Source organism: Mugil cephalus, chromosome 3 (genome assembly GCF_022458985.1).
Source record: "Mugil cephalus isolate CIBA_MC_2020 chromosome 3, CIBA_Mcephalus_1.1, whole genome shotgun sequence".
Taxonomy (NCBI): Eukaryota; Metazoa; Chordata; class Actinopteri; order Mugiliformes; family Mugilidae; genus Mugil; species Mugil cephalus.
This window is the reverse complement of record NC_061772.1, coordinates 13,933,532-13,952,733: the sequence shown is the minus strand read 5'-3', so window position 1 is coordinate 13,952,733 and position 19,202 is coordinate 13,933,532. Positions and strand designations below refer to the sequence as shown.

The window sequence follows — 19,202 nt, the reverse complement described above, 5'->3', positions numbered from 1 at the left end:
CCAGAGATTTTGCAGTGCATACAGTTATTCCTCCGTTCATCCCTCACCTCCCCTCAGAAGTGCGTTTAGTAATCTGAGCATGATGCGCTGTTTAGAGGGGGCTGCAAGTCGTGCAAGCGCGGCTCCTCCTGTCAAACACTGGCTTCGGTTTGTGTGCGCCAGCCCCCGTCTCCCTAAAGCTCGGACTCCAAGGAGTCGGGCCTTAGCAACAAGACCCTGGAAGAGAGTGCAAGTCAGTGACCCAGTTCTTTCACAGACAAAGAACCGTTGAAAAACAACAATTTGACTCGGCCTCCTGAAAGGAGAGCGAGATGTGAAAAACGGTTTTATTAACCCTTCGTAACGGAGGCGAGGTCCCACGGAGGTGGGAGGTTAGGGAATATTGGGCCTTGTACAGCCGATAGCCGAAGGAAGCCCCACCCTCCGCTCTCTCCTGACTCGTTGATGCTAAGGCCATCGCTGAAAAATAGATGAGCGCCACTAAAATCATATTACAGCGTCGAGCCCGGGAGCTCATCACCCTAAATGTTGTGCTGATTTGAAGTAGCTAGCTAGTTAAGGCTATGAGAAGGTGACTCTTGAGCAGACAGACCGACAGAAACAAGGACGACTGCACCTGAGTCAAAGTCACCTCTGGTCTTATTATATTTAGTTTTCCGTCTTGTCTATCAAGTTACATAGCAATAAAAATACTACACCTTAATGTATGACGAATCTAATATTCTACACATTTCCCGTGGGAATCGAGGTGTAGCGTCTTGAGTGAATGAATGAAATTGTTTAATGATTCCTATTGGGACTGTGGCTTGAGTTCCTTGAGATGACATGTTTTTTATTGCCTGTGGGATCCGTTATACTCGCAAATAGTGAGTTTGACTGTAGATAGAAATGTGATTGTTCGTATAGCCATAACAAAATACACTGTAGAAAACTGGATAACCAGTAATGACTAAAAATTACTGTAGTAAATTTGATATTTTTCCAGTTGGTGAAAATCCCTGAGTTTGCGTTCTTGCTGTACAAATGTTTGACAAATCGCATAATATAAATTCATAATCTACCTGTTATTCTTTCATGTATTTCATATATTTTAATTTATATGAACAACTTATTCCCAATAATCAATATTACACATAGTCACTAGTCACCTTATAAGCTACACCTGTTCAGCTAATCAGCCAATCACAACATTTAGGTGTGTAGACATGGTCCAGGCGATCTGCTGAGGCTCATACTGAACATCGGAGTGGGAAAGTGACTTTGAACGTGACATGGTTGTTGGTGCCAGACAGGCTGGTCTGAGTATTTCAGAAACTGCTGATCTATTGGGATTTTCACACACAGCCATCTCTAGAGAGAGTGGTCTAAAAAGGAAAGAAATATCCTGTGAGCAGGAGGTCTCTGAGTGAAAATGTCTTGTTGATGCCAGTGTTAAGAGGAGAATGGCTGGACTGGCGTGGGTTGATAGAAAGGCATCAGTAACTCAAATAAGTGGCGTATGCAAAAAAGCATCTGTGCACGTAAAACACTATGAACCTGGAAGAAGATGGGCTATAGCAGCAGCAGCGGGAGACCAAGGACCTTAACTAAGAAAAGGGAATTGAGCCAACAATTCGCAAGTACTCTCCACAATTGAACAATAGAAGGTTGGAACAACATTGCCAAGTCTGAAGAATCTTAATTTCTGCAGTGCCATTGAAATGGCAGGGTCAGAATTCAGCCTAAACAACATGAAAGCTTGAATTCAACCTGCATGAAACAGGATATTTACTGGCCACACTTTGGGCACCATAGTACCAAATGAATAGTGTTCAAATGCTAATGTTTATTACTTTCAGACCACAGTATGTGATGTCTTTTCGGACTGTTTTTTTTTTTAACATGACGATGAGTTCACTGTCCTCAGATGGCCTCCACAGTCACCGAGAACTTAGTTGAACCCATACCACAAAGAATGAAGTTAATTCTGAAGACAAAAATGAAGTCCATCTGGTCTAGGGAGGTGTACCTAATAATGTGGCCAGTGAGTGTTGCATAAACTTAGAGTCTGCCCAGTGCAGATCTTGGCATTCTTGTGCACTCTCAGTCTTATGTGATGCTCACGTTAGCATTTCTACACTGAATCCATGCCGCCCTATTCTTGCTAAAAAATCTGCTTGTCAAGAAATAATCTTACAACCTTGACATCCTCGCATCCTCCATGGCTTCGGTTCCTTTTTCACATTATTCGTCAATGCCATCACAGTTATTAGGTTTCTGGTTAAACTTCACTGCACTCAGGTGTTCTGGCATTTTTATGACATGTGACATTTTGCAGTAACTACGCAGCAGCAGAGCCCACCAGTATAACGGCTAAAGCGATCTAGACAATGAGGTCATGCATGTAAGACCAGACAATAGCTAATTAAAATCCACTCTTGCCAGCAACAGGATGAGGGCTCTGCATGCGACGGTTTATGGAGTCATTTGAAAACGTTCTCCCAGTTTTACTCAGCATACGTCCCGTTTGTGTTGGAGTTTGCAGAATTCTGCATCTTCTACAATGTAATGCTTGAACTTAAGTGACGTATGTGCCAACGCTGCAAGTACAGATCTGTCCGTTGTTTTATTTTTTTTGTCACCATGTAAAAAATACTCTCTGTGACAGAAAATATTTGGTTAATGCGACCCTTGAGTAACAGGCCAACAAGCAGAGCCAGCAGTTATGACAGTGAGGAAGATGAGTGGTGGACTTCAACACTTTCTTTTGTCCAATCAATTGCTGTATTTCCATTACCCCTGGAAATGCGCAAAACCCAGATATCACAGTTAAAAAACTGGTAACAGAAATGCAGAGGTTTCCAAAAACCTCTCTAATATCACTAAACCGTTTTTACACTCTCATAACATAATTTGTATATAATGTATAATGTATCGATATATAAGTGTATCGCAAAAAAAGTGCAAGTGAAGTGTTGATAATTTAAGAGAATTGTAGGATATCGCGAGACGAGACACTACGAGAGTTACAGCTCATTTTCAGAGCACCTTTCAATGGAAACACTTACAAAAGGCAATAATACTTCATTTCAGAAATATTGCTTTTAATATTGCAAAAAAAAATGTAATGGAAACGCAGTTACTGAGTTTTGGTGTGTGAGTTTAATTCTTGTCACGCTGAATTGAGCTAAATTTAGAGGCCCAATCTGAGAACTAAAAAAAAAAGTTGGATTCTCTCGTACAGGCGTCACCCCACCAATGCTCATTAAAACATTGCATACACTGTTCTTATAGCACAACACAGACCTGCAGGCCACTAACATACCATTCCACATTACTGCAGTTTGGATTGAGAGGGCCTTGGGAAGCCGACCCAGGCAGCGCTGCTTGACACGCCATGTCTTTTTACTGGCGCCACATACTCAGCCACTGGGCTCTCCCAGCGGTCACACATTACTGACTAAAGATATGTAAATAGAACATTCGTGTTGCCTTCATTATTAGATGTGGGTCACCGGATAACTTCAAGAGTGCTAATTAACAGAGCTCACTCCGCACCATTGCTTAGTAGTTGCACATATTATCCTTTCCTAAGGAACATACATGCACTGCATGTATGTTCCTTGCTGTTTCAGGAACACACTGTAAGCCACATATTTTCAGCCGTGCTTTCTCCAAGGCTGAAAACTGATGCGCTGAGTTGGTGCTGAAGGCCAAGTGAAACAAGATAATCATGGGAAGATGAAGCGTGTATCACATGAATCCCACTACAACACAACCTCCAGTTATATGCAAATTAATATGTTGCTGTGTGCGCTTTCTGTTTTATTTTATGTATTTTATACCAGTTATACATACGGGAGAGGATTAGGGCCACTGTGGGGAAAAAAAGTGAGTTCTGACTTTAAACTGAAAATTCTGACTTTAGTCTCAGAATTCCGAGAAAAAAGTCAGAATTCTGACTTTTTTTTTTTTTTTACAGAATTCTGCCTTTAAACTCAAAAGTCAGAAGAATTCTGCCTTTAAATTCAGAATTCTTAGATTAAAGTCAAAATTCTGAGAAAAAAAGTCAGAATTCTGACTTTTTTTTTTTTTTTGCAGAATTCTGACTTTAAACTCAAAAGTCAGAAGAATCCTGCCTTTAAAATCAGAATTCTGAGATTAAAGTCAGAATTCTGACTTTTTCTCACAGTGGCCCTGATCCTCTTCCGTACATACGAGTAAGTGTTACTGTAAAAGCTCTGGCAGTTGTCAGAGAAACTTTTTCCCACTTCCAATGCTCCTCCCGTTCATTGAGGCGAGGCTCATCAAGAATGTGCTCCACACCGAGCTCCTCTCAGAGGCTACCTCTCAGAGGTTATCTGCTGGTGATCGTTGTCAGAAGGGATAGAAGAAAAATAGCAGCCCCTAAATCATTTGAAATAATGAATGTTGTCACAGTTGATAAAAGCAGTCAAACCACTCAGCGTGGTACATCACGACGAGAAGCCAGTCCCACCAGTAGCTCGTTTTGCATATTAGACAAAAGTAACAGGGCAAGGAGGGCTTTTGTGTGAGGATGGGTGTACTTCAGGAGTGGAGGCAATCTTTTTTTTTTTTTTTCTCTGGGATGCGGCGCTGTTTACATCCTCCTGCCTGCCATACACCTCCCCGCACGCACACCCCCAATCCCCCTTCTGTCATGTAATCTACGCTCCTCTGACAGCACAGCCAAGGCCCGGTGGGAGAGTGCCTATCCATCTCACTACCCCAATCTGCCTCCCCTGTTTGGTTCCACATGAGCACTCAGCTGCTGTGACTAATTAAATAAAGCGCTGTGCCCTCTGCTTCCTGTTAGCCATGGCAAGGTTGGTGCACAGAGATGGAGCGGAGGAGGAGGAGGAGGAGGAGGAGGAAAATGGATGCTGAAGGAGGAAGGGGCAGGATAACAGCCCACAAAGCCTTTGATAACGCCATGGTCCACGAGACAATAGAAGTGAAAGTTAACAGCAGTGCCGACATAAACGCTGCACAGTAGTTATGCAGTAATCACGTTGCTGCCAGATCTCGAGCCCAAATATTCACTTTTGTTTGCTTCCTTTGCAGCTTTGACGGCGCTGAGAAGCTAAGGTCGAGAATGAAGGTGAGTAGGACTTCGACGTGGGCGTGTTTGTGTCTTTAAGCGCACCTGCGTCCCTGTGTGTCGCTCACGTGTCCCTTTATTTTCTTTTTATCGCAATCGTCTCACTCTGGAGGACGCAGTGTCTCTGGGGGCTACTGGTAAACGCCGCTGTAATGAGGCCAGGCCGCATTAATTCAGCAGACAGCCGGGGAAATGAGAAGTCTTGACATTTTGATTTCAGGAATCACAGGGTCACTCGTTGATATGACAAATCTATTTCGTTTTATCAGCCACGCAAACATACTTTTCCCGGCGCGCTCAAACATTAAGAGTCTTATTAATTGTAAACAGTTGAGCTGTGAGTCATGCAGGCCACCTTTCTCTTTCTCTCTGCCTGAAACTGTGCGTATTCAGCGCCGCCCTCGAGAACTTTTATAACTGCCAACTTCACTTGGAGTTGCTTTCAATGAAAGTCTTACATAATGAGGTTAATAGGCGAAATGTAAACATCCTGTCACTTCTTTTTTTCTATCTGTTTGGTGATTTTATGTCTATTTAGAAGAAGAATTATTTCAAATACATCTAGTATACAGCAGTGAGAACATTTAGTGCTTTGGTCAAGTCATAACGAGATAATTTCCCGGCACACACCCAAAATGGACTCAAGCCCCAGATATGTGGCCCAACAACCATGACAACCATCTAGCCAGTGGTCCCCCCAAAGAGAACAGTTTCTGGACGAGATAGCGAGCGTTTTTTTCAGTTTTGCAGGTCATACAGTTTTTCTTTTATTTATTTTTTTACCTACTGGTATTTAATTAAGGGGTAAATTAATAAAGACCATATCATTTTATTGTTTCCATCGGCCTACTGCAATTAAAAGGAGTAAACCGATAAGGCTGTTTTTGTTCTTTGTTTAACCTACTGGAGTTTTTTTTGTTTTTTTTGTGCTTCAGAATTATTTAATTGATTTTCACTCTTTGTATTTATTCTTTTGAATGAAACATTTGTTTCACTCCACAACAAAGGCTTTATTTGCCACACTGTTAGGTGCTCCAAATCTGACTATTGTCTGCAATGGATAAGCACATTATAGTAATTGTTACCCCTTATGCCATGGGTCTTCAACAGGGGGTCCCCAACCCCTAGGGGGTCGCAAAATCTTTGGGTGATCAGACATTTTTCATGTATTTTTCTTTTTTTTATTTGTTATATAACACAAAGTTAACATATTGTAGTGAAGGGATAAATCAGGCGGCACTTCACTCATTCAGCGATACAGGAGCTGTCTCAACAGCACCACAGTAGCCCCAGACCTGTCAATCTAAGCCTCCTGTACACAGTAGGCCCCGCCCTTATCACTGCTGAGCCAATAACAAGGCCGCATATTACACACTGACTCTGTCAGGTTCCCCACAATTGGCCGAGAGCCTATTCAAAATGTTTTGGTGATTCAGTGATTAAAGGTAGTTGCACGGCCGCCCTGCTGTTGCACATGTTTGAAATTTGCATTATTTGAATAGCTGAATATTGAATGCAAAATGATAATAATGTATATTTATAAATAGCACTGGACTGAGGTTAATATAACACATATAGTAGGTAGGGGATCCCTACTTAATCTCTCCATTAGCTTGGGGGTCCTTGGCCTGTAAAACGTTGAAGACCCCTGCCCTATGGGAACAAGTGAGTCAAAGTAAGTACTTTTTTTCTAGCAGCTTAAGACAGATTCCGTGGTCGTACTCGGTATCGACCCATAGCACTTCCCTGCGATTGGCCATTGATAATCGGCTACAAAAGTGATGATCGGAGCAGCCCTAGTCTTAAGAGGTGGATTACTGTAGTTTTCCAAGTCGAGATCATGTTGCAGCAGGGAAACGTGATTAAAAGTGCACCAGTCTGCACAAGGCGAGGGTCTTCTTTTAGTCTTTTATCAATGTGCCGAAGTAATACTGATGACCGGCGTTAGACTGAATGATCAGTATTCATTTACAAACTTTAACAGTTTTATTAATCGAAATACACCACAGCTCAGAGCATTAACATGAATTAACATGTCAGTAAATTGGCCTCAGACATAATGCATCAAGGATAATTATTATATAAATCTGTTCCCCTGAGAAGCAGCAACACAAAGCTCAGTTTGGATAGAGGGTGTACTGGATGATGTTTAACAGCACTGTTCCTATTCGCTTATTTAAGAGGCCCCTCACATTAAAAGAGCAAACTGCAGTATATTCTAAGGTACGTACTGTATTTTCGAGCCCTATTTGTGGGGAAAGTAAGGGATGAATACGCGTTCGGGACTGCGGACGGCGACTCCCTCTGTACCAAATGAGGACAGGTGGAGACGGCTGCGAACATTCGTTAGTGTCGCTTTTTTGACTCGGACTGATTTCGCGATGGCGTCGCCGTAACTGTTCCGTCTTCATCTTTACGGCGGTGTGCTCTGAATTACTGGATGACTCAGTCGAACGCCCTGATGAAAGAGGAGAGAGTCGAGAACTGAGAACACAGACAAACAGATTAGTCACTGCAGAGCATGTGGCGAATTGTTGCATAACCACCGAGGGGATGATGTGGAACCTCTTCAGCACATGAGCTTTTTATGGAGGCGCCAAAGAATGGGCCCCAAAGGTAGAGGACACAATGGAAGGTCCTCCGCCTGTGGGAGGATGATAGACACATTGTCTGGATTACCTGACCAGAGACTCCCGGTATCTCCGCATCTGACTGTCTGTATGTTTCTTGCCATTTTGCTGCAGTGTGAAAAGACTCCCCCATGATCAGCCCCTGGCTGCTGTAGACTGCAGTCCTCCCTCTTTTAGCTCTTATTCACTCCTGCTTGCTCCAATCCCAAAGCCATCCAGAACGAGACAAATATAGTCTTGGACAGAATCCATTTATGTTCCGTTTCTGTCTCCGTCGTGGTCTTTGGGACCTTGGTGATGTTATGCCATCTGAGTATTGCCACATGGTGTGGGGCATCGTTCTTCTGTTGACCTTTTCCTTAATACTTCCCCTTGACTGTTTGTTTGTGTCTTGGCATTTCTCGGAGAGTACAGATGGTGGTGTAGGTTTTTCTTTTTTCTTTTTTTTTTTTGTTCCAAGCAGACCAGTTTTAAACAGACTGGCAGGCTGAGGCTTGTCTGTATGGCTTTATTTGCTATTTTTAGCGACTTTACTCTAGATGTAGTGTGACCTGAACTAACAGCAGCAGCAGCAGCAGTAGTAGGCAGACAGTTATTTCCAGTGGGAGCCATTCTTCCCCTGAGAAGAGGAATGGGGTATTCCCAGAACTTCCCCCCTCCTCTGCATTCATCCATGGCCGGGCTGTGTCATGCTCCATCTCCCTCCCTGAACCCGGCGCTTGGACCTCTACAGACCAAGAAAGCCCGGAACCACTGAGCTATTTCAGGACGACTACAGTACAATAACTGACAAAAACAGTGAAGTGAGACCGAGAGATATGTTTTGTTTTCATAGCTTTCTTTCCCGAGTTAAAAGATGTCTTCCCCCTTTTGTTTTGACATAGATCTTTTGATATTGGATGCTGATATTTTGGGAGACATTTTAGAGACACTCCATCAATTTTGATGTGACAGATATTGAAGGTTCTTTGTCACAATGCTGCTGGAGAGATGGCAGCGCAGCGTAGTCTGTCTTTTGTCAGAAAATGAAACCAGATTTCATTATTTTAGCTGCTGTGTTGTGTGCTTTCGCTGTTTCTCAGGGCTGACAATGAAGGGAAACCATCATTAGCGGAAAAACCCTTATTAAGGGGAAGCCTTTTCTTGAAGCTGATTTGATTAACTGCATACAGTAGAGCTTGCACCCCGATTTGTGCATGTGTGTGCACTTTGTTCGCACATTGATTGGAGAGCACAGACAGAGAAATTTAGAAGATGTTAATATTCTTAAGTTCAAATGAGGCGCTGGTCAATATCACCAGGAATAATTGTACAGGAGTAAATAATTGTTTTGAAGGGAAACACTCGAAGGCCGGTCTTCATAGTTTAAATGGGAAAAAATGCACGCACGTCACATTAAAACGCACGGCAAATACTGTTGTCGACCAAAAATAGCCGGCGGACAGGTTCCCAAGCTAATCGAACATCTGACAAGCAACTCTTTGCCGTGTCCTCTCCTTCACTCTCATTTCACTGGGCCTCTAACTCTTACTTTAATAACCAGCAGTTCGGTGTCAGTTGTGTGAATACTTTTTATTACAAGGTTGGACAGTTACAGCTTGTTTTTATTATACCCTGATTGGTCGTTGCCATAAAGCCGCAGCATGCAGAGTGACTAGGAGATGATGAAAGGTGCTGAAAGTAATTTCCTGTAACTAGCCAAAATAAAGTCCGGTCAGTAGGAGTCAAAGAGAGGACATTTGTCATTACTGTAGTATCCACTGACCTTCACCGCGGCTGTTATTGCGAGGTAATATCCTGCAAGCCCCGAGACCTCCCCGCTGCTGAATCACCCTGGATCAATTATTCTAATATTTGTGTGGCAGTTTTCCTATCGATTAATGCATTTATGCAGAGTGCAGCATATCTTATTTAATAAAGCAGGGCTTTGCATTTAATTAAGTCATTTTAGAGTCAGGGGCCACTTTGTTTTCATAAACCTTTGCCTTATCGATACGTGTTCGCTGGTGACTTATGTTTATCAACTTTTATTGTTTCATTACTGGCAGCGAAACGTGCAGACGGCACAGCAAATGGCTTTCTGCAGCACACTCAATATTTTTTAGACGGCGCACACAGTTTGTTGCCACCCTCAGCGTCCCTCACCGGGCCGCGCTGAGCGTTATCATAAATATTACATACTGATCTGTTATGGCAACGCGGCGGCTCTCGAAACTCCGACAACAGCAGATGTGTCCAGTTAATGAAGTCTGAAATCGGTATTTAAGACCCAGGGACGTACTTAAGGTTGGTCGCTGTTTTTTCGGCGGAGGAAAGCCGGGGTTTTTGTTGCTTTAAAGTGAAGCATTACAAGGAAAGTTTTTCGCTTTTTAAAGTAAATCTCTTTTATATTCGCCGCTTTTATGTACGGGGGGAGATGGCACACATTTTCTCAACTCTACGCGCTGACCCAGCAGAGAGCGAGCTCCTTAAAGGCCATAAATATGGGTCAAAATCTCCCATCCTTGTCCGCAGAACCCGGTCCAGCCGCCATCAAACATTAATGCAACACTTCAGAAAACTGAATGAGTCAACTTGTTACTTATTTATTTTTTTTTTTTAAAAGTCTCTCTTTGTATTATCCAGTTGATGGATACTCACTATCAGTGAGAGTCTGCACAAAGAGTCTGAATAACGCGGGTTCAGGCAAGGCTTGAATATATGAATATTAGCTTATTGTTCCTACAATACTGTATCACATCGCACGGATGACTCATCTGACACAGAAAAAAAATAATATCTCAGAAGTCGCGTAGTTTAAAGAAACCTCATACCTTCCCAGGTGAGAATCTGCACTGGATCGCGAGCCTTCTGTTCATAATTTACAATGATTCTTTTTAAAAAGTCTTTTTAGTCTTTATATATGTTAAGGGAGAATGGGGAATGGTGCGGCGCGGAGCCTTGGCCCAGCCAGAGATAGCTGCAAATGAGAGGAGAATAAATATTCAAAGGCAGACATGAAGGGAATAAAGAAAACTCTGTGAAATGAGCAGCGGCGTGGACGATCCCGGTCATCTTACCTGCGGACTTTCCATGAATTCCAATGAGAGTGCAGATTACATTTTTTAAAGATAGGCCCTATAGGTGCAATTAGCGCTACATAATGGGCCCTTTGCAGTCCCTTCTGGAGAGTTCTGAAATATCGATTAAATTCGCCCCTATATATTCACTTAAACTCTGGGCTGTCATGCTAAGACTGCGTCTCGTTGCTGTAGGTTTTTTTTTTTTGCTGTGTTAGCTCAGTCTTTTCTCTGTCATGGTACAAAGAATAGACAGGAGATGGGAAAAAAAGGAGGGGGGGAAGGGGATGGGGTGAAATTAGAAAGGAGCAAACTTGTGTGATTTTAAAAGCTTGCTGCGGCGACGTGCTGGAGACGAGGCGTGACTGCTCTGTTTTATTTTTCGCTCCTTTTCGGGGGGATGAGCGGCGAAGGTCGAGGACGGCAAACGAGGAGCCTCTGCGGTTCGTCCGCGCCGTGCGTGGCAGGTGTAGCCCGGCAGACACCGATGATGTCAGACAGGACACTTTACGCTGGACCCTCTCCGGGGAGGTGCAGCGGGTTCCTGAAGTCGAGTTTGACTCTCTATTTCAGTATCTCCCATCCCTGCATTATTTATGCTTTTGTCTCAGCCATTTATCAGCATTTTTATTCCCCGCCGCCTCATTCTACAGCGCATCCCCCGTGATGGAGCGGGTCGCGGCAATGATAGCCTCTGAGGGAAGCCAATAACCGAATGCAGCGGCTCATATTGATATCAGAACGCCGTGGAACGGACAAGTGCGCCGGCGTAGCAATCTCTGCATGCTGTCGAAAGCCCTGGCAAACATCCATCCACATCGAAATAGTGCAGTGGAAAATAATGCGCGGGCAAGAAAATGCTGCGCTGGCTCCACTTTCTTACCTTTATATTAATTTTTAGGAGATGGGGCTGGTAATATGTGAGCTGCAGGAGGAGTCGCACAGCAACTGATCAATGACAGCTAATGAACACGGCAGGAGTTCTGCTCTGTTTGCCTCTCGACAGAGAGCTGCCTTCTCCAGAGAGCTCCTTCTCTCCTGTTTTTGCCAGAAAGGAACAGGAGCCTTCATTGTAACCAACTGCCTCTGGGCTCAATTAACTACCATAGATTGCTCGTGATGCAGATGAGAGGCCGCATACGAGATCAGTGGCGTGTTGATGTTGGAAAACACACAAACAGACGTGTGTGTGTGTGTGTGTGTGTTTGTGTGTGTGCGTGTGGATGAGAACTGGACACTGATTTTGAGATTAGGGCATCAGAGTACAGATGATGAAAAAAGCTGCTCAAAAAAAAGAATGTAATGAGCAAAAACTAGTGATTATCCCAATAACCAGAGTGGACATGATGTGCATGCGCAAGTGTATATTCTCTGATCCTGTTTATCGGGCTGCGTGCAATACAGTTGGGACATCAGATGGAACGACGAAATATGAAAATCAAAAGGTTGCACTCAATCACTAGATTCCACGATAACCTGTGATGTTATCAACACTCACACATTCAGCTTCTTCCTGACGATCTCCATGGCGACGACACGGCTCGTCTTGTGTCGTGGTCACCGAAAGGGTTTCTCTGACGGAGAGAACTTTGGTCGGATCCAGGCTTTCTCCGTCCAGGCTTTGTTCTGGAACGGCAGAACTTTTCACATTTGAAACGTTCGCCAGCGAGCGACAATGGGCGGCGTCCTCGTTTTATTCTCGTAGCAAGAGGGAGTTGGATTTTCTAAACGGATCCTGTCATATTGTTTACAAAGCTCCTGGCTATCAAAGAGAATATGTTCAGCACCAGAACATTTACAGATGGTACAAGCTGAACACTGAACGCCCCCCCATCACCAAACACCCACCCTCGCCCCCCCCCCACTGCGATGGGAATATGCAAAACATATTGTTTACTGAACGGCGAGAGATGACTTTCATGCGCGGCTTTCTGAAGTGCGCACACATTATCGTGAAACTGCGGGAGAAATTGCACGCGCTCAGAGGGAGGTTTGGACGCGCACGTGAGCGCTAACTGTGCATACATGCTAACTGCTTCCAAGTTTTTTTTGTTTTTTTTTTTATGATCATTTTTGAAGTAGGTTAACCAATGAGATAAAGAGGACCGGGTTCAAACGGGAAGAGCTCGTCATTCAAAATCGGGTGCGCAGAAGTGACGCGGCCCAAACGCACTTGTCAACGCCTCTGATGTGAGAAGGGATTGGAAATGATTTCTTGGCCTGTGATCTGATGTCTCATGCAGCTTGTTAGAGGTGCATTAGTGGAACATCCAGCCTGTCAGTCAGTCACAAGTGATCATTTTACTCTCAAATGACCCGTGCACTCAGACCACTGTGTTTTTCTCTCTCTCTCTCTCTCCCTCTCTCTCTCTCGCAGCCTTTTTCATCACTTGTTTTTTTTTCTTTCTTTTTTTTAAGCAATTACCCAATTGTCTGTGTCATTTCCATCCTTCCATTTTGCAGTCTGTAACACTGGCAACGGCTCGGTGTAGAAAGGCAGTCGGGTATGAGGAACTGTGCATCAGGCGGCAATGGCCTTTTCTATTTCTATGTTATCCTGCATTATTAAAAAAAAATAAAAAATACAGCAAAACATAATAAAACCTGCCCGTGATGGGAAAGTTTGACACCGGCCCCCCCCTGTGCGTACCCGCGTCGGGCTAAAGTGTGCGATGAAATTGGGCCGAATGTAAAACCCGCCTGACGTAAACATGTCACAGTCCTTCAGAGATCGCTCTGCTCCGCTCGGTTCGTCTTCTGAGGTGACAGTCACCTTCATGCTGCATCAGGGAACAAATCAATCACAGCACAGGTGGGAGACGCTCGCGGCGTGTCATCCCGCGTGACTCTAAATATTCATCCAGATTAACACGCTGAGAAATATAAGTGGTAGAGGGTAAATGATTGACTCGCCCCGTCGAGGTGGTCGGCGTCCCGGCGCAAGCGCCGAGTGAACCGGGAGCCTTCTCTTCTCTCCCTCCTTCTCGTCTTCCTCCCGCCGCTAAGTCACGTCGCCTACGGGGGCTTACCACAGGAGTCTCTTCAAATGATCCTCTAGTCTGAAGTGAAGAATCAAGATTAATGCACTTCCACGTCCCGCCCAGCCTCTGGGGCGAAAAAAGTCTTATAATTAACACCGAGGGGGTTGCGGACCGCTTTTTCGGCGAGAGGTCGAGGGTGGGGCGCGTCGACCAGAGGAGAAAGAAGAGCCGATGGAGGTGTGCGAGTTTTCGAGCGTGATGTATGCCGCTGCTTTGGAATAACGGTGTGGTAACAGAATGACCTGTCAGACGCCTCACTCTGGTGTATTGTTATTGGGATAAAGTGGAAAAGCTCGGAGCAGGAGCCGCTGCGTTGCTCCATCACTCACGGTGATCATTGTTATATGTTGTGACCAGTGTATGTATCACCGCACAAGCTCGCCAAGTTGCACTGCTGCTTCCAGTTAAAGTCCTCGCCGTTCTGCTGAGAACATGAGACGGATGTTACCCTTTCACATGTGTTTTCTTGATGTGAGCCACGGTCGCTGAGAGGATTGATGCCTCTCGTGGATACCGTGAGCGTTCCCCGCGACGACAAAGTTCGGAAGCAGCTAGCCTGTTAGCGACGTGACGCTTGGTTTAGAGTGCAAGATGCCTGTGGAATTGTCATATTTAGCCTGTGTGAGTTAACTCAAACTGATATAATATGTCAATTTGAGCTTTTTCTTCGGGTTGCAGGTGGGTGGATGTTGTTACCTTCAGGACCCAAACTCACTGGTTCTCCTCGTCTATGGGTATAGTTTACTGATAATTAACCGACCTGCCTAATGTTGCGTGGGTCTCTTTCGTGACACCAAAACAATAAATAAAAGAAACGGCGACCTGTTGAGGCGCATACCTGTGGTGTCCGGAAAATTGGAAGTTGCCCGCAGATCCTCTCGGTCCTGTGGGCTCGTAGATCAAGCTTTTTCCCGTGCTTCCTGTGGATGCTGGATTGGACTGGGATCTGGGGAGTTGGGAGGTCAGCGCCTTGGGCTCTTTGTTGTGTTCCTCAAATCATTCCTGAGCTGTTTTTTTTTTTTTTTTTTGGCCGGCGCAGAGGGATTTTTCTGCCGCTTTGTCCTGCTGGGGGGAGGCCGCCGTTGTCGTATCATTGCCCTGTGGGTCCATGGGCTGGATGCCAGGATCCCAGCTTTCCCAGCAGAACACTTCATTCTAAAAAAACATTCAGTTCGATGTTAATTGTTTGAACGGCCGACGAGACAGTAATCACAACCGTTTAAAACAGGGGTCGTCAGCGTTTTTCAGGACCCCCAAACTGATGGAGAGATTAAGTAGGGACCCCCTACCCACTATATGTGTTCTATACTAAACTCGGCCGAGTGCAATTCATAAATATACATTATTATTATCATGTTGCATTCGATATTAAGCTATCCCTTATCTCTTCACTAAAATATGTTGAATTCATGTTAATGTGTGTTTAAAGAAATTACGAAAAAATATTAAAAAAAATGGCTCATCAACCAAAAATTTTGTTTTGCAGTGCCCCCCTCTTGAAGACCTGTGCCTTGTAAGATTATCTTTCATGTCTCCTGATGTGACTCTTCACAACCGCAATTGTGGCTAATGTATTTATTAATTGGCTTTAAATCAGTGTTAATTAATCCACTCATATTCACGTAACTGACTGGTTAAAAAAAAAAAAAGGAGAATTGGCTGAAGGAATGCAGTTAACTTTAATTGGTGCCTTATTTGGCAGCATATACCTTACAGCTTACTTGAAGGCAGCGCATTTACACGCATGGTTCATCCTTATAATAACAGCCTCTTATATTTCTTCCCACGCTGACGATCCTAACCGCTATTTAAATACATTCCACGCGCCACCGTTTGTGTCCCGCCGAAACCCCTGGGATCTTATTTCTGCTGCAGGCTTGCAAGGTGTCTGCTTAAATGTAAATGTATCCTCAAAATCGAATCCATATATATCCACTTCTAGTATTACACCTCATAATTATCTCTTCTCGTGCGGAGAAATTGTCGTGATGCGTTTGATCATCTGGTAATGATCCTTAAGTATCACCCAGGTTCAGCCGTGTCCTCATTATTCCGCATCCTTCTCCAAGGTTATTCCCAGTCATTTACTTTCACGCCGTCATTCCCGCTGTTCGTCTTTGATAGCTTCTCTGATTGCTGTTGTGTTTCTGGTGGAGTCAAAAAGCTGCTTTTTTTTTTTTTTTTTGCAGCGTGACGTTTTGCAAATATCGACTTTTTTTTTTAAAGCGGGCGAATGGAGTAGAATGAAATATGGCACCTACATTTCACTATAAATGAGGAAAGAAATGGCCACAGTGTGGATTTACAACTCTTCATTAGATCGAATCCACCGCGCCGATGTATCTTTCACGTGAACAATCTCCTACAGGCCGAGGTAAATTAGTGTGCAATCTCGTGTACCGGCTGTAAATGAATCTGTCCATCAGCTCGTGTCTCAGGTTGTGCGGACGTGGAGGGATGGCTCTCCGCGCTTCCAGGGCTGCTTTGGATTCTCGGAGAAGCAGTTTGTTAAGCGCTTAAGTTGACTTTTTACTTTTTGATTGCCGCCGGCCGGCTCTGTTATTTTGTCAGATTCTGATTCGCGCTGCCGCAGATGTTCGTCCATTGTCTCGGTGAAAGTCTTCCATTTCACCCCTGACCTCCCTCCGCTTTGAAATGTGCATCCTTAGAGCGCTCCGGGAGGGAACGCGGGGGTAGATTCGAATCTGACGGGGAAAGAAATGAATGTGTGAAAATTGTGTTGTGTTCATTTGGGTGATGGATATGTTGGCACGTCAGATTACCCTCTGACAGGGAGCAAATGGAAACCAGCCTGGGTTTTCGAATCCTCTGCAAAACATATATTCTGGTGGCGAGCGTTGGCAATTTGCAAAGACTCCTAACCGTCAGAGTGACAGACTCCGCAACTCCGCTACTGTATCAGCCCCTCGGTTTGTCTTTTTGAAGCTGTTAGCAATGCCCTTAGGATTTTCATTTAGGATTTACACACATCCCACCAGCTGTCATGTGTAAAATGTAATAAAGGGATGATAATGAGCGTCAATTAGGAGGAAGGAGTCGCTCGCTAACGGAACTATTTTTGCATTTCCTGTGATGAAGGCGCGCGCCGAGCGCTTCAAACGCGAGAATACATCTGCTCGGTGAGTGCGCCGAGTCAAAGCCGTTCAAGTTACAGTGTGTGTCTAGTACAAGAGCGGATTCATGACAGGTTTAGACAAGTACAGCTGAAGTCTTAGAGGAACACAGAGCACGAGCAGGATTTCCAGTCGTAGATTATTAGCTCCTCTCGGGGTGTGCCGCACAGGGCGTTGGGTATCTCGTCGGCGAAAGCTGAAATTAAAAGTGGTGTTCTGAAGGGCGATCTCATGGTCCGCTTTGTTCTGACCTGAATAACGTACCTAAAAACCCAACCTCCGAGCTTACGGCCATTAAAGAGGCAGTGCTGCCTTTAAAAGCGTCGCGAGCGCCACGTATGACATAATTAAATGATGCCCAAGTTAAGTGCTAGAAGAGTGGTGGTCCGCAGGGATGAAGGGAGATGGGTTGAGAAGTTGCAGCAACTGTTAAATGTTTTTTTCTTCTTTGTTTCTTATATTTACGGCAGATTATTCCGCTAGTGCGACTACAAATAAAAGTAGAAAATGATGGGTGATCTAAATGCGAGGCCGCGTCTCATCACCGCTTGCTTTGTTTATTGGCTTATTTGTGATGAACCTGCACCGTCTGAATCTATTTTTTTTCCCCAAGCTAATCATCTCTTGCCACGGCGGACAGCCCGATGTTATACGTATTGTGTTTCTGTGTCTTGTTTCCAGGAGCCGGGGCCAGACGAGAGGAGAGGTTGCGGGAGGAGGGAGGGGGAGGAGGAGGAGGAGGAGGAGGAGATGAGTCTGGCGGGTAATCCCACTCCACCTATCCATCAACCTGGAGACTATTTCCAGCGTCCCCTGCAGAATGTCAAAGCCTCGCTGAGCAGAAGATGAGTCCATCATCTTCTTTCTAAGACTTTCCCTCGAGTTTCCATCAAAACATATAAACACATCACGCGCCATTATTTTCTATCGCCCTCCTTTCCTTTTTCCTGTCAATGGAGGGGCCGCGGCCGGCGAGCGAATGCAGTTGAGCGGGTTGCGTTCTATGCGGCATGCAGAGGAGATGCTGCGCTTGAAAAGCGACAGGAAGTGACAGGATCCTCTCTCTTGTCGCTGACACCGCTCTGTATGGGTTGTGATGGGGCATGTGCCAGAGATCTCCTGTCTAATAGGAAGTGAGACACTTAAAGAGATGACCCTGCTTCAGTCGCCACCGCCGTCTCTCTGCCAGGGAGAGAGCTTGGCTCTCCCATTACTCCTGCACTTGCTAATTAGCGTCTGTCGCTGGAGTAACTTGTACCTGTCAGCGTGCGCCGCTCTCCTATATTCAGTAAGTTGAGGGAATTGAAATTGAATGCCAGCTAAGCTCCAACAAACTGCAAATGGTGCATGGGATACACCCTGATTTTCTCACTGACCAGACAGCCTTATATGTAAGAAATTGTTTTTAATGAATTCAGACTACGGCGTGTGCTGAGTGTTTTCTCTCGTCCAGGCACAGGTACATGTTATTGCATTTTTTTTATTATTTGTATTTTTTACTTAAACAAGGCCCTGCGCCATATGTCCGTGTACGAGTGCCAAAGACCTTTGTGTGAAATTACACAGTGCCTATTTACATTAAAGAGACATGGTGAAACTGCCTGGTCATTGGTAATTATTGGTCCTGTTCCCAGGGCCACTTTGCGCTCGTTCAGTCAGAACAAGGTCGAGTTTATTACAGACATTTCTCCTCTACACCCACAGGATTAGCCGCGCCGTTCGAATTCATCCTTCCACTTTTCCATTAGTTGATTCATCTGCCAGCCCGACTATTCCACATAATGAGTAAAACATGAATTATGGTCAAAGTAATACAAATATTTCATTTACATGCAGATCAACACTGACATGTTGAATTGTTCCTGGTTAGACGCGGCCCTATTTTAGGGCTAATCCCTCTCTGTTTGCAGATGCTCAGTCATCCCAAACATTTGACTTCTTTTGAATAATGGATTTTCCCCGTGATTGTTTGTCGCTGTCATATGCGAAATAGCTACCTTGCATCAAGTCTGACTTGTGGAAGGAGTGCAGAAATCCCTCTGCGACGCCCCCGCTCACGAGCCTGCGCAGGAGCACGCACGCACATGGCGTCCTGTGGCTGAGCTGGCTGAGACTGTGGATCAAACCCTGGGCTGAGCCCAGATCTCTCTCTGTACAGTAGCCCTTGACCTTGCTTGCGTGTCCTCGTGGCCCAGACACCCGTCTGAAATTAAATTACAGATTAGTGGCTCCGGGCC

General features: G+C 44.8%; 1 protein-coding gene across 3 annotated transcripts in view; it reads left to right on the top strand.

Moving 5' to 3' along the window:
- The window catches only part of cd276 (CD276 molecule), a 73,580-nt gene extending 55,018 nt beyond the window's left edge, over positions 1–18,562 (top strand). For all 3 annotated transcript variants that reach the window (XM_047580528.1, XM_047580527.1, XM_047580526.1), the window contains exons 7-8: positions 5,065–5,101; positions 17,647–18,562. In XM_047580528.1, the coding sequence (XP_047436484.1) occupies positions 5,065–5,087 (23 nt within the window). In that variant the 3' untranslated portion in view covers positions 5,088–5,101; positions 17,647–18,562. The remainder of the gene's footprint in view (positions 1–5,064; positions 5,102–17,646) is intronic.
- The last annotated feature ends 640 nt before the right edge of the window (positions 18,563–19,202 follow it).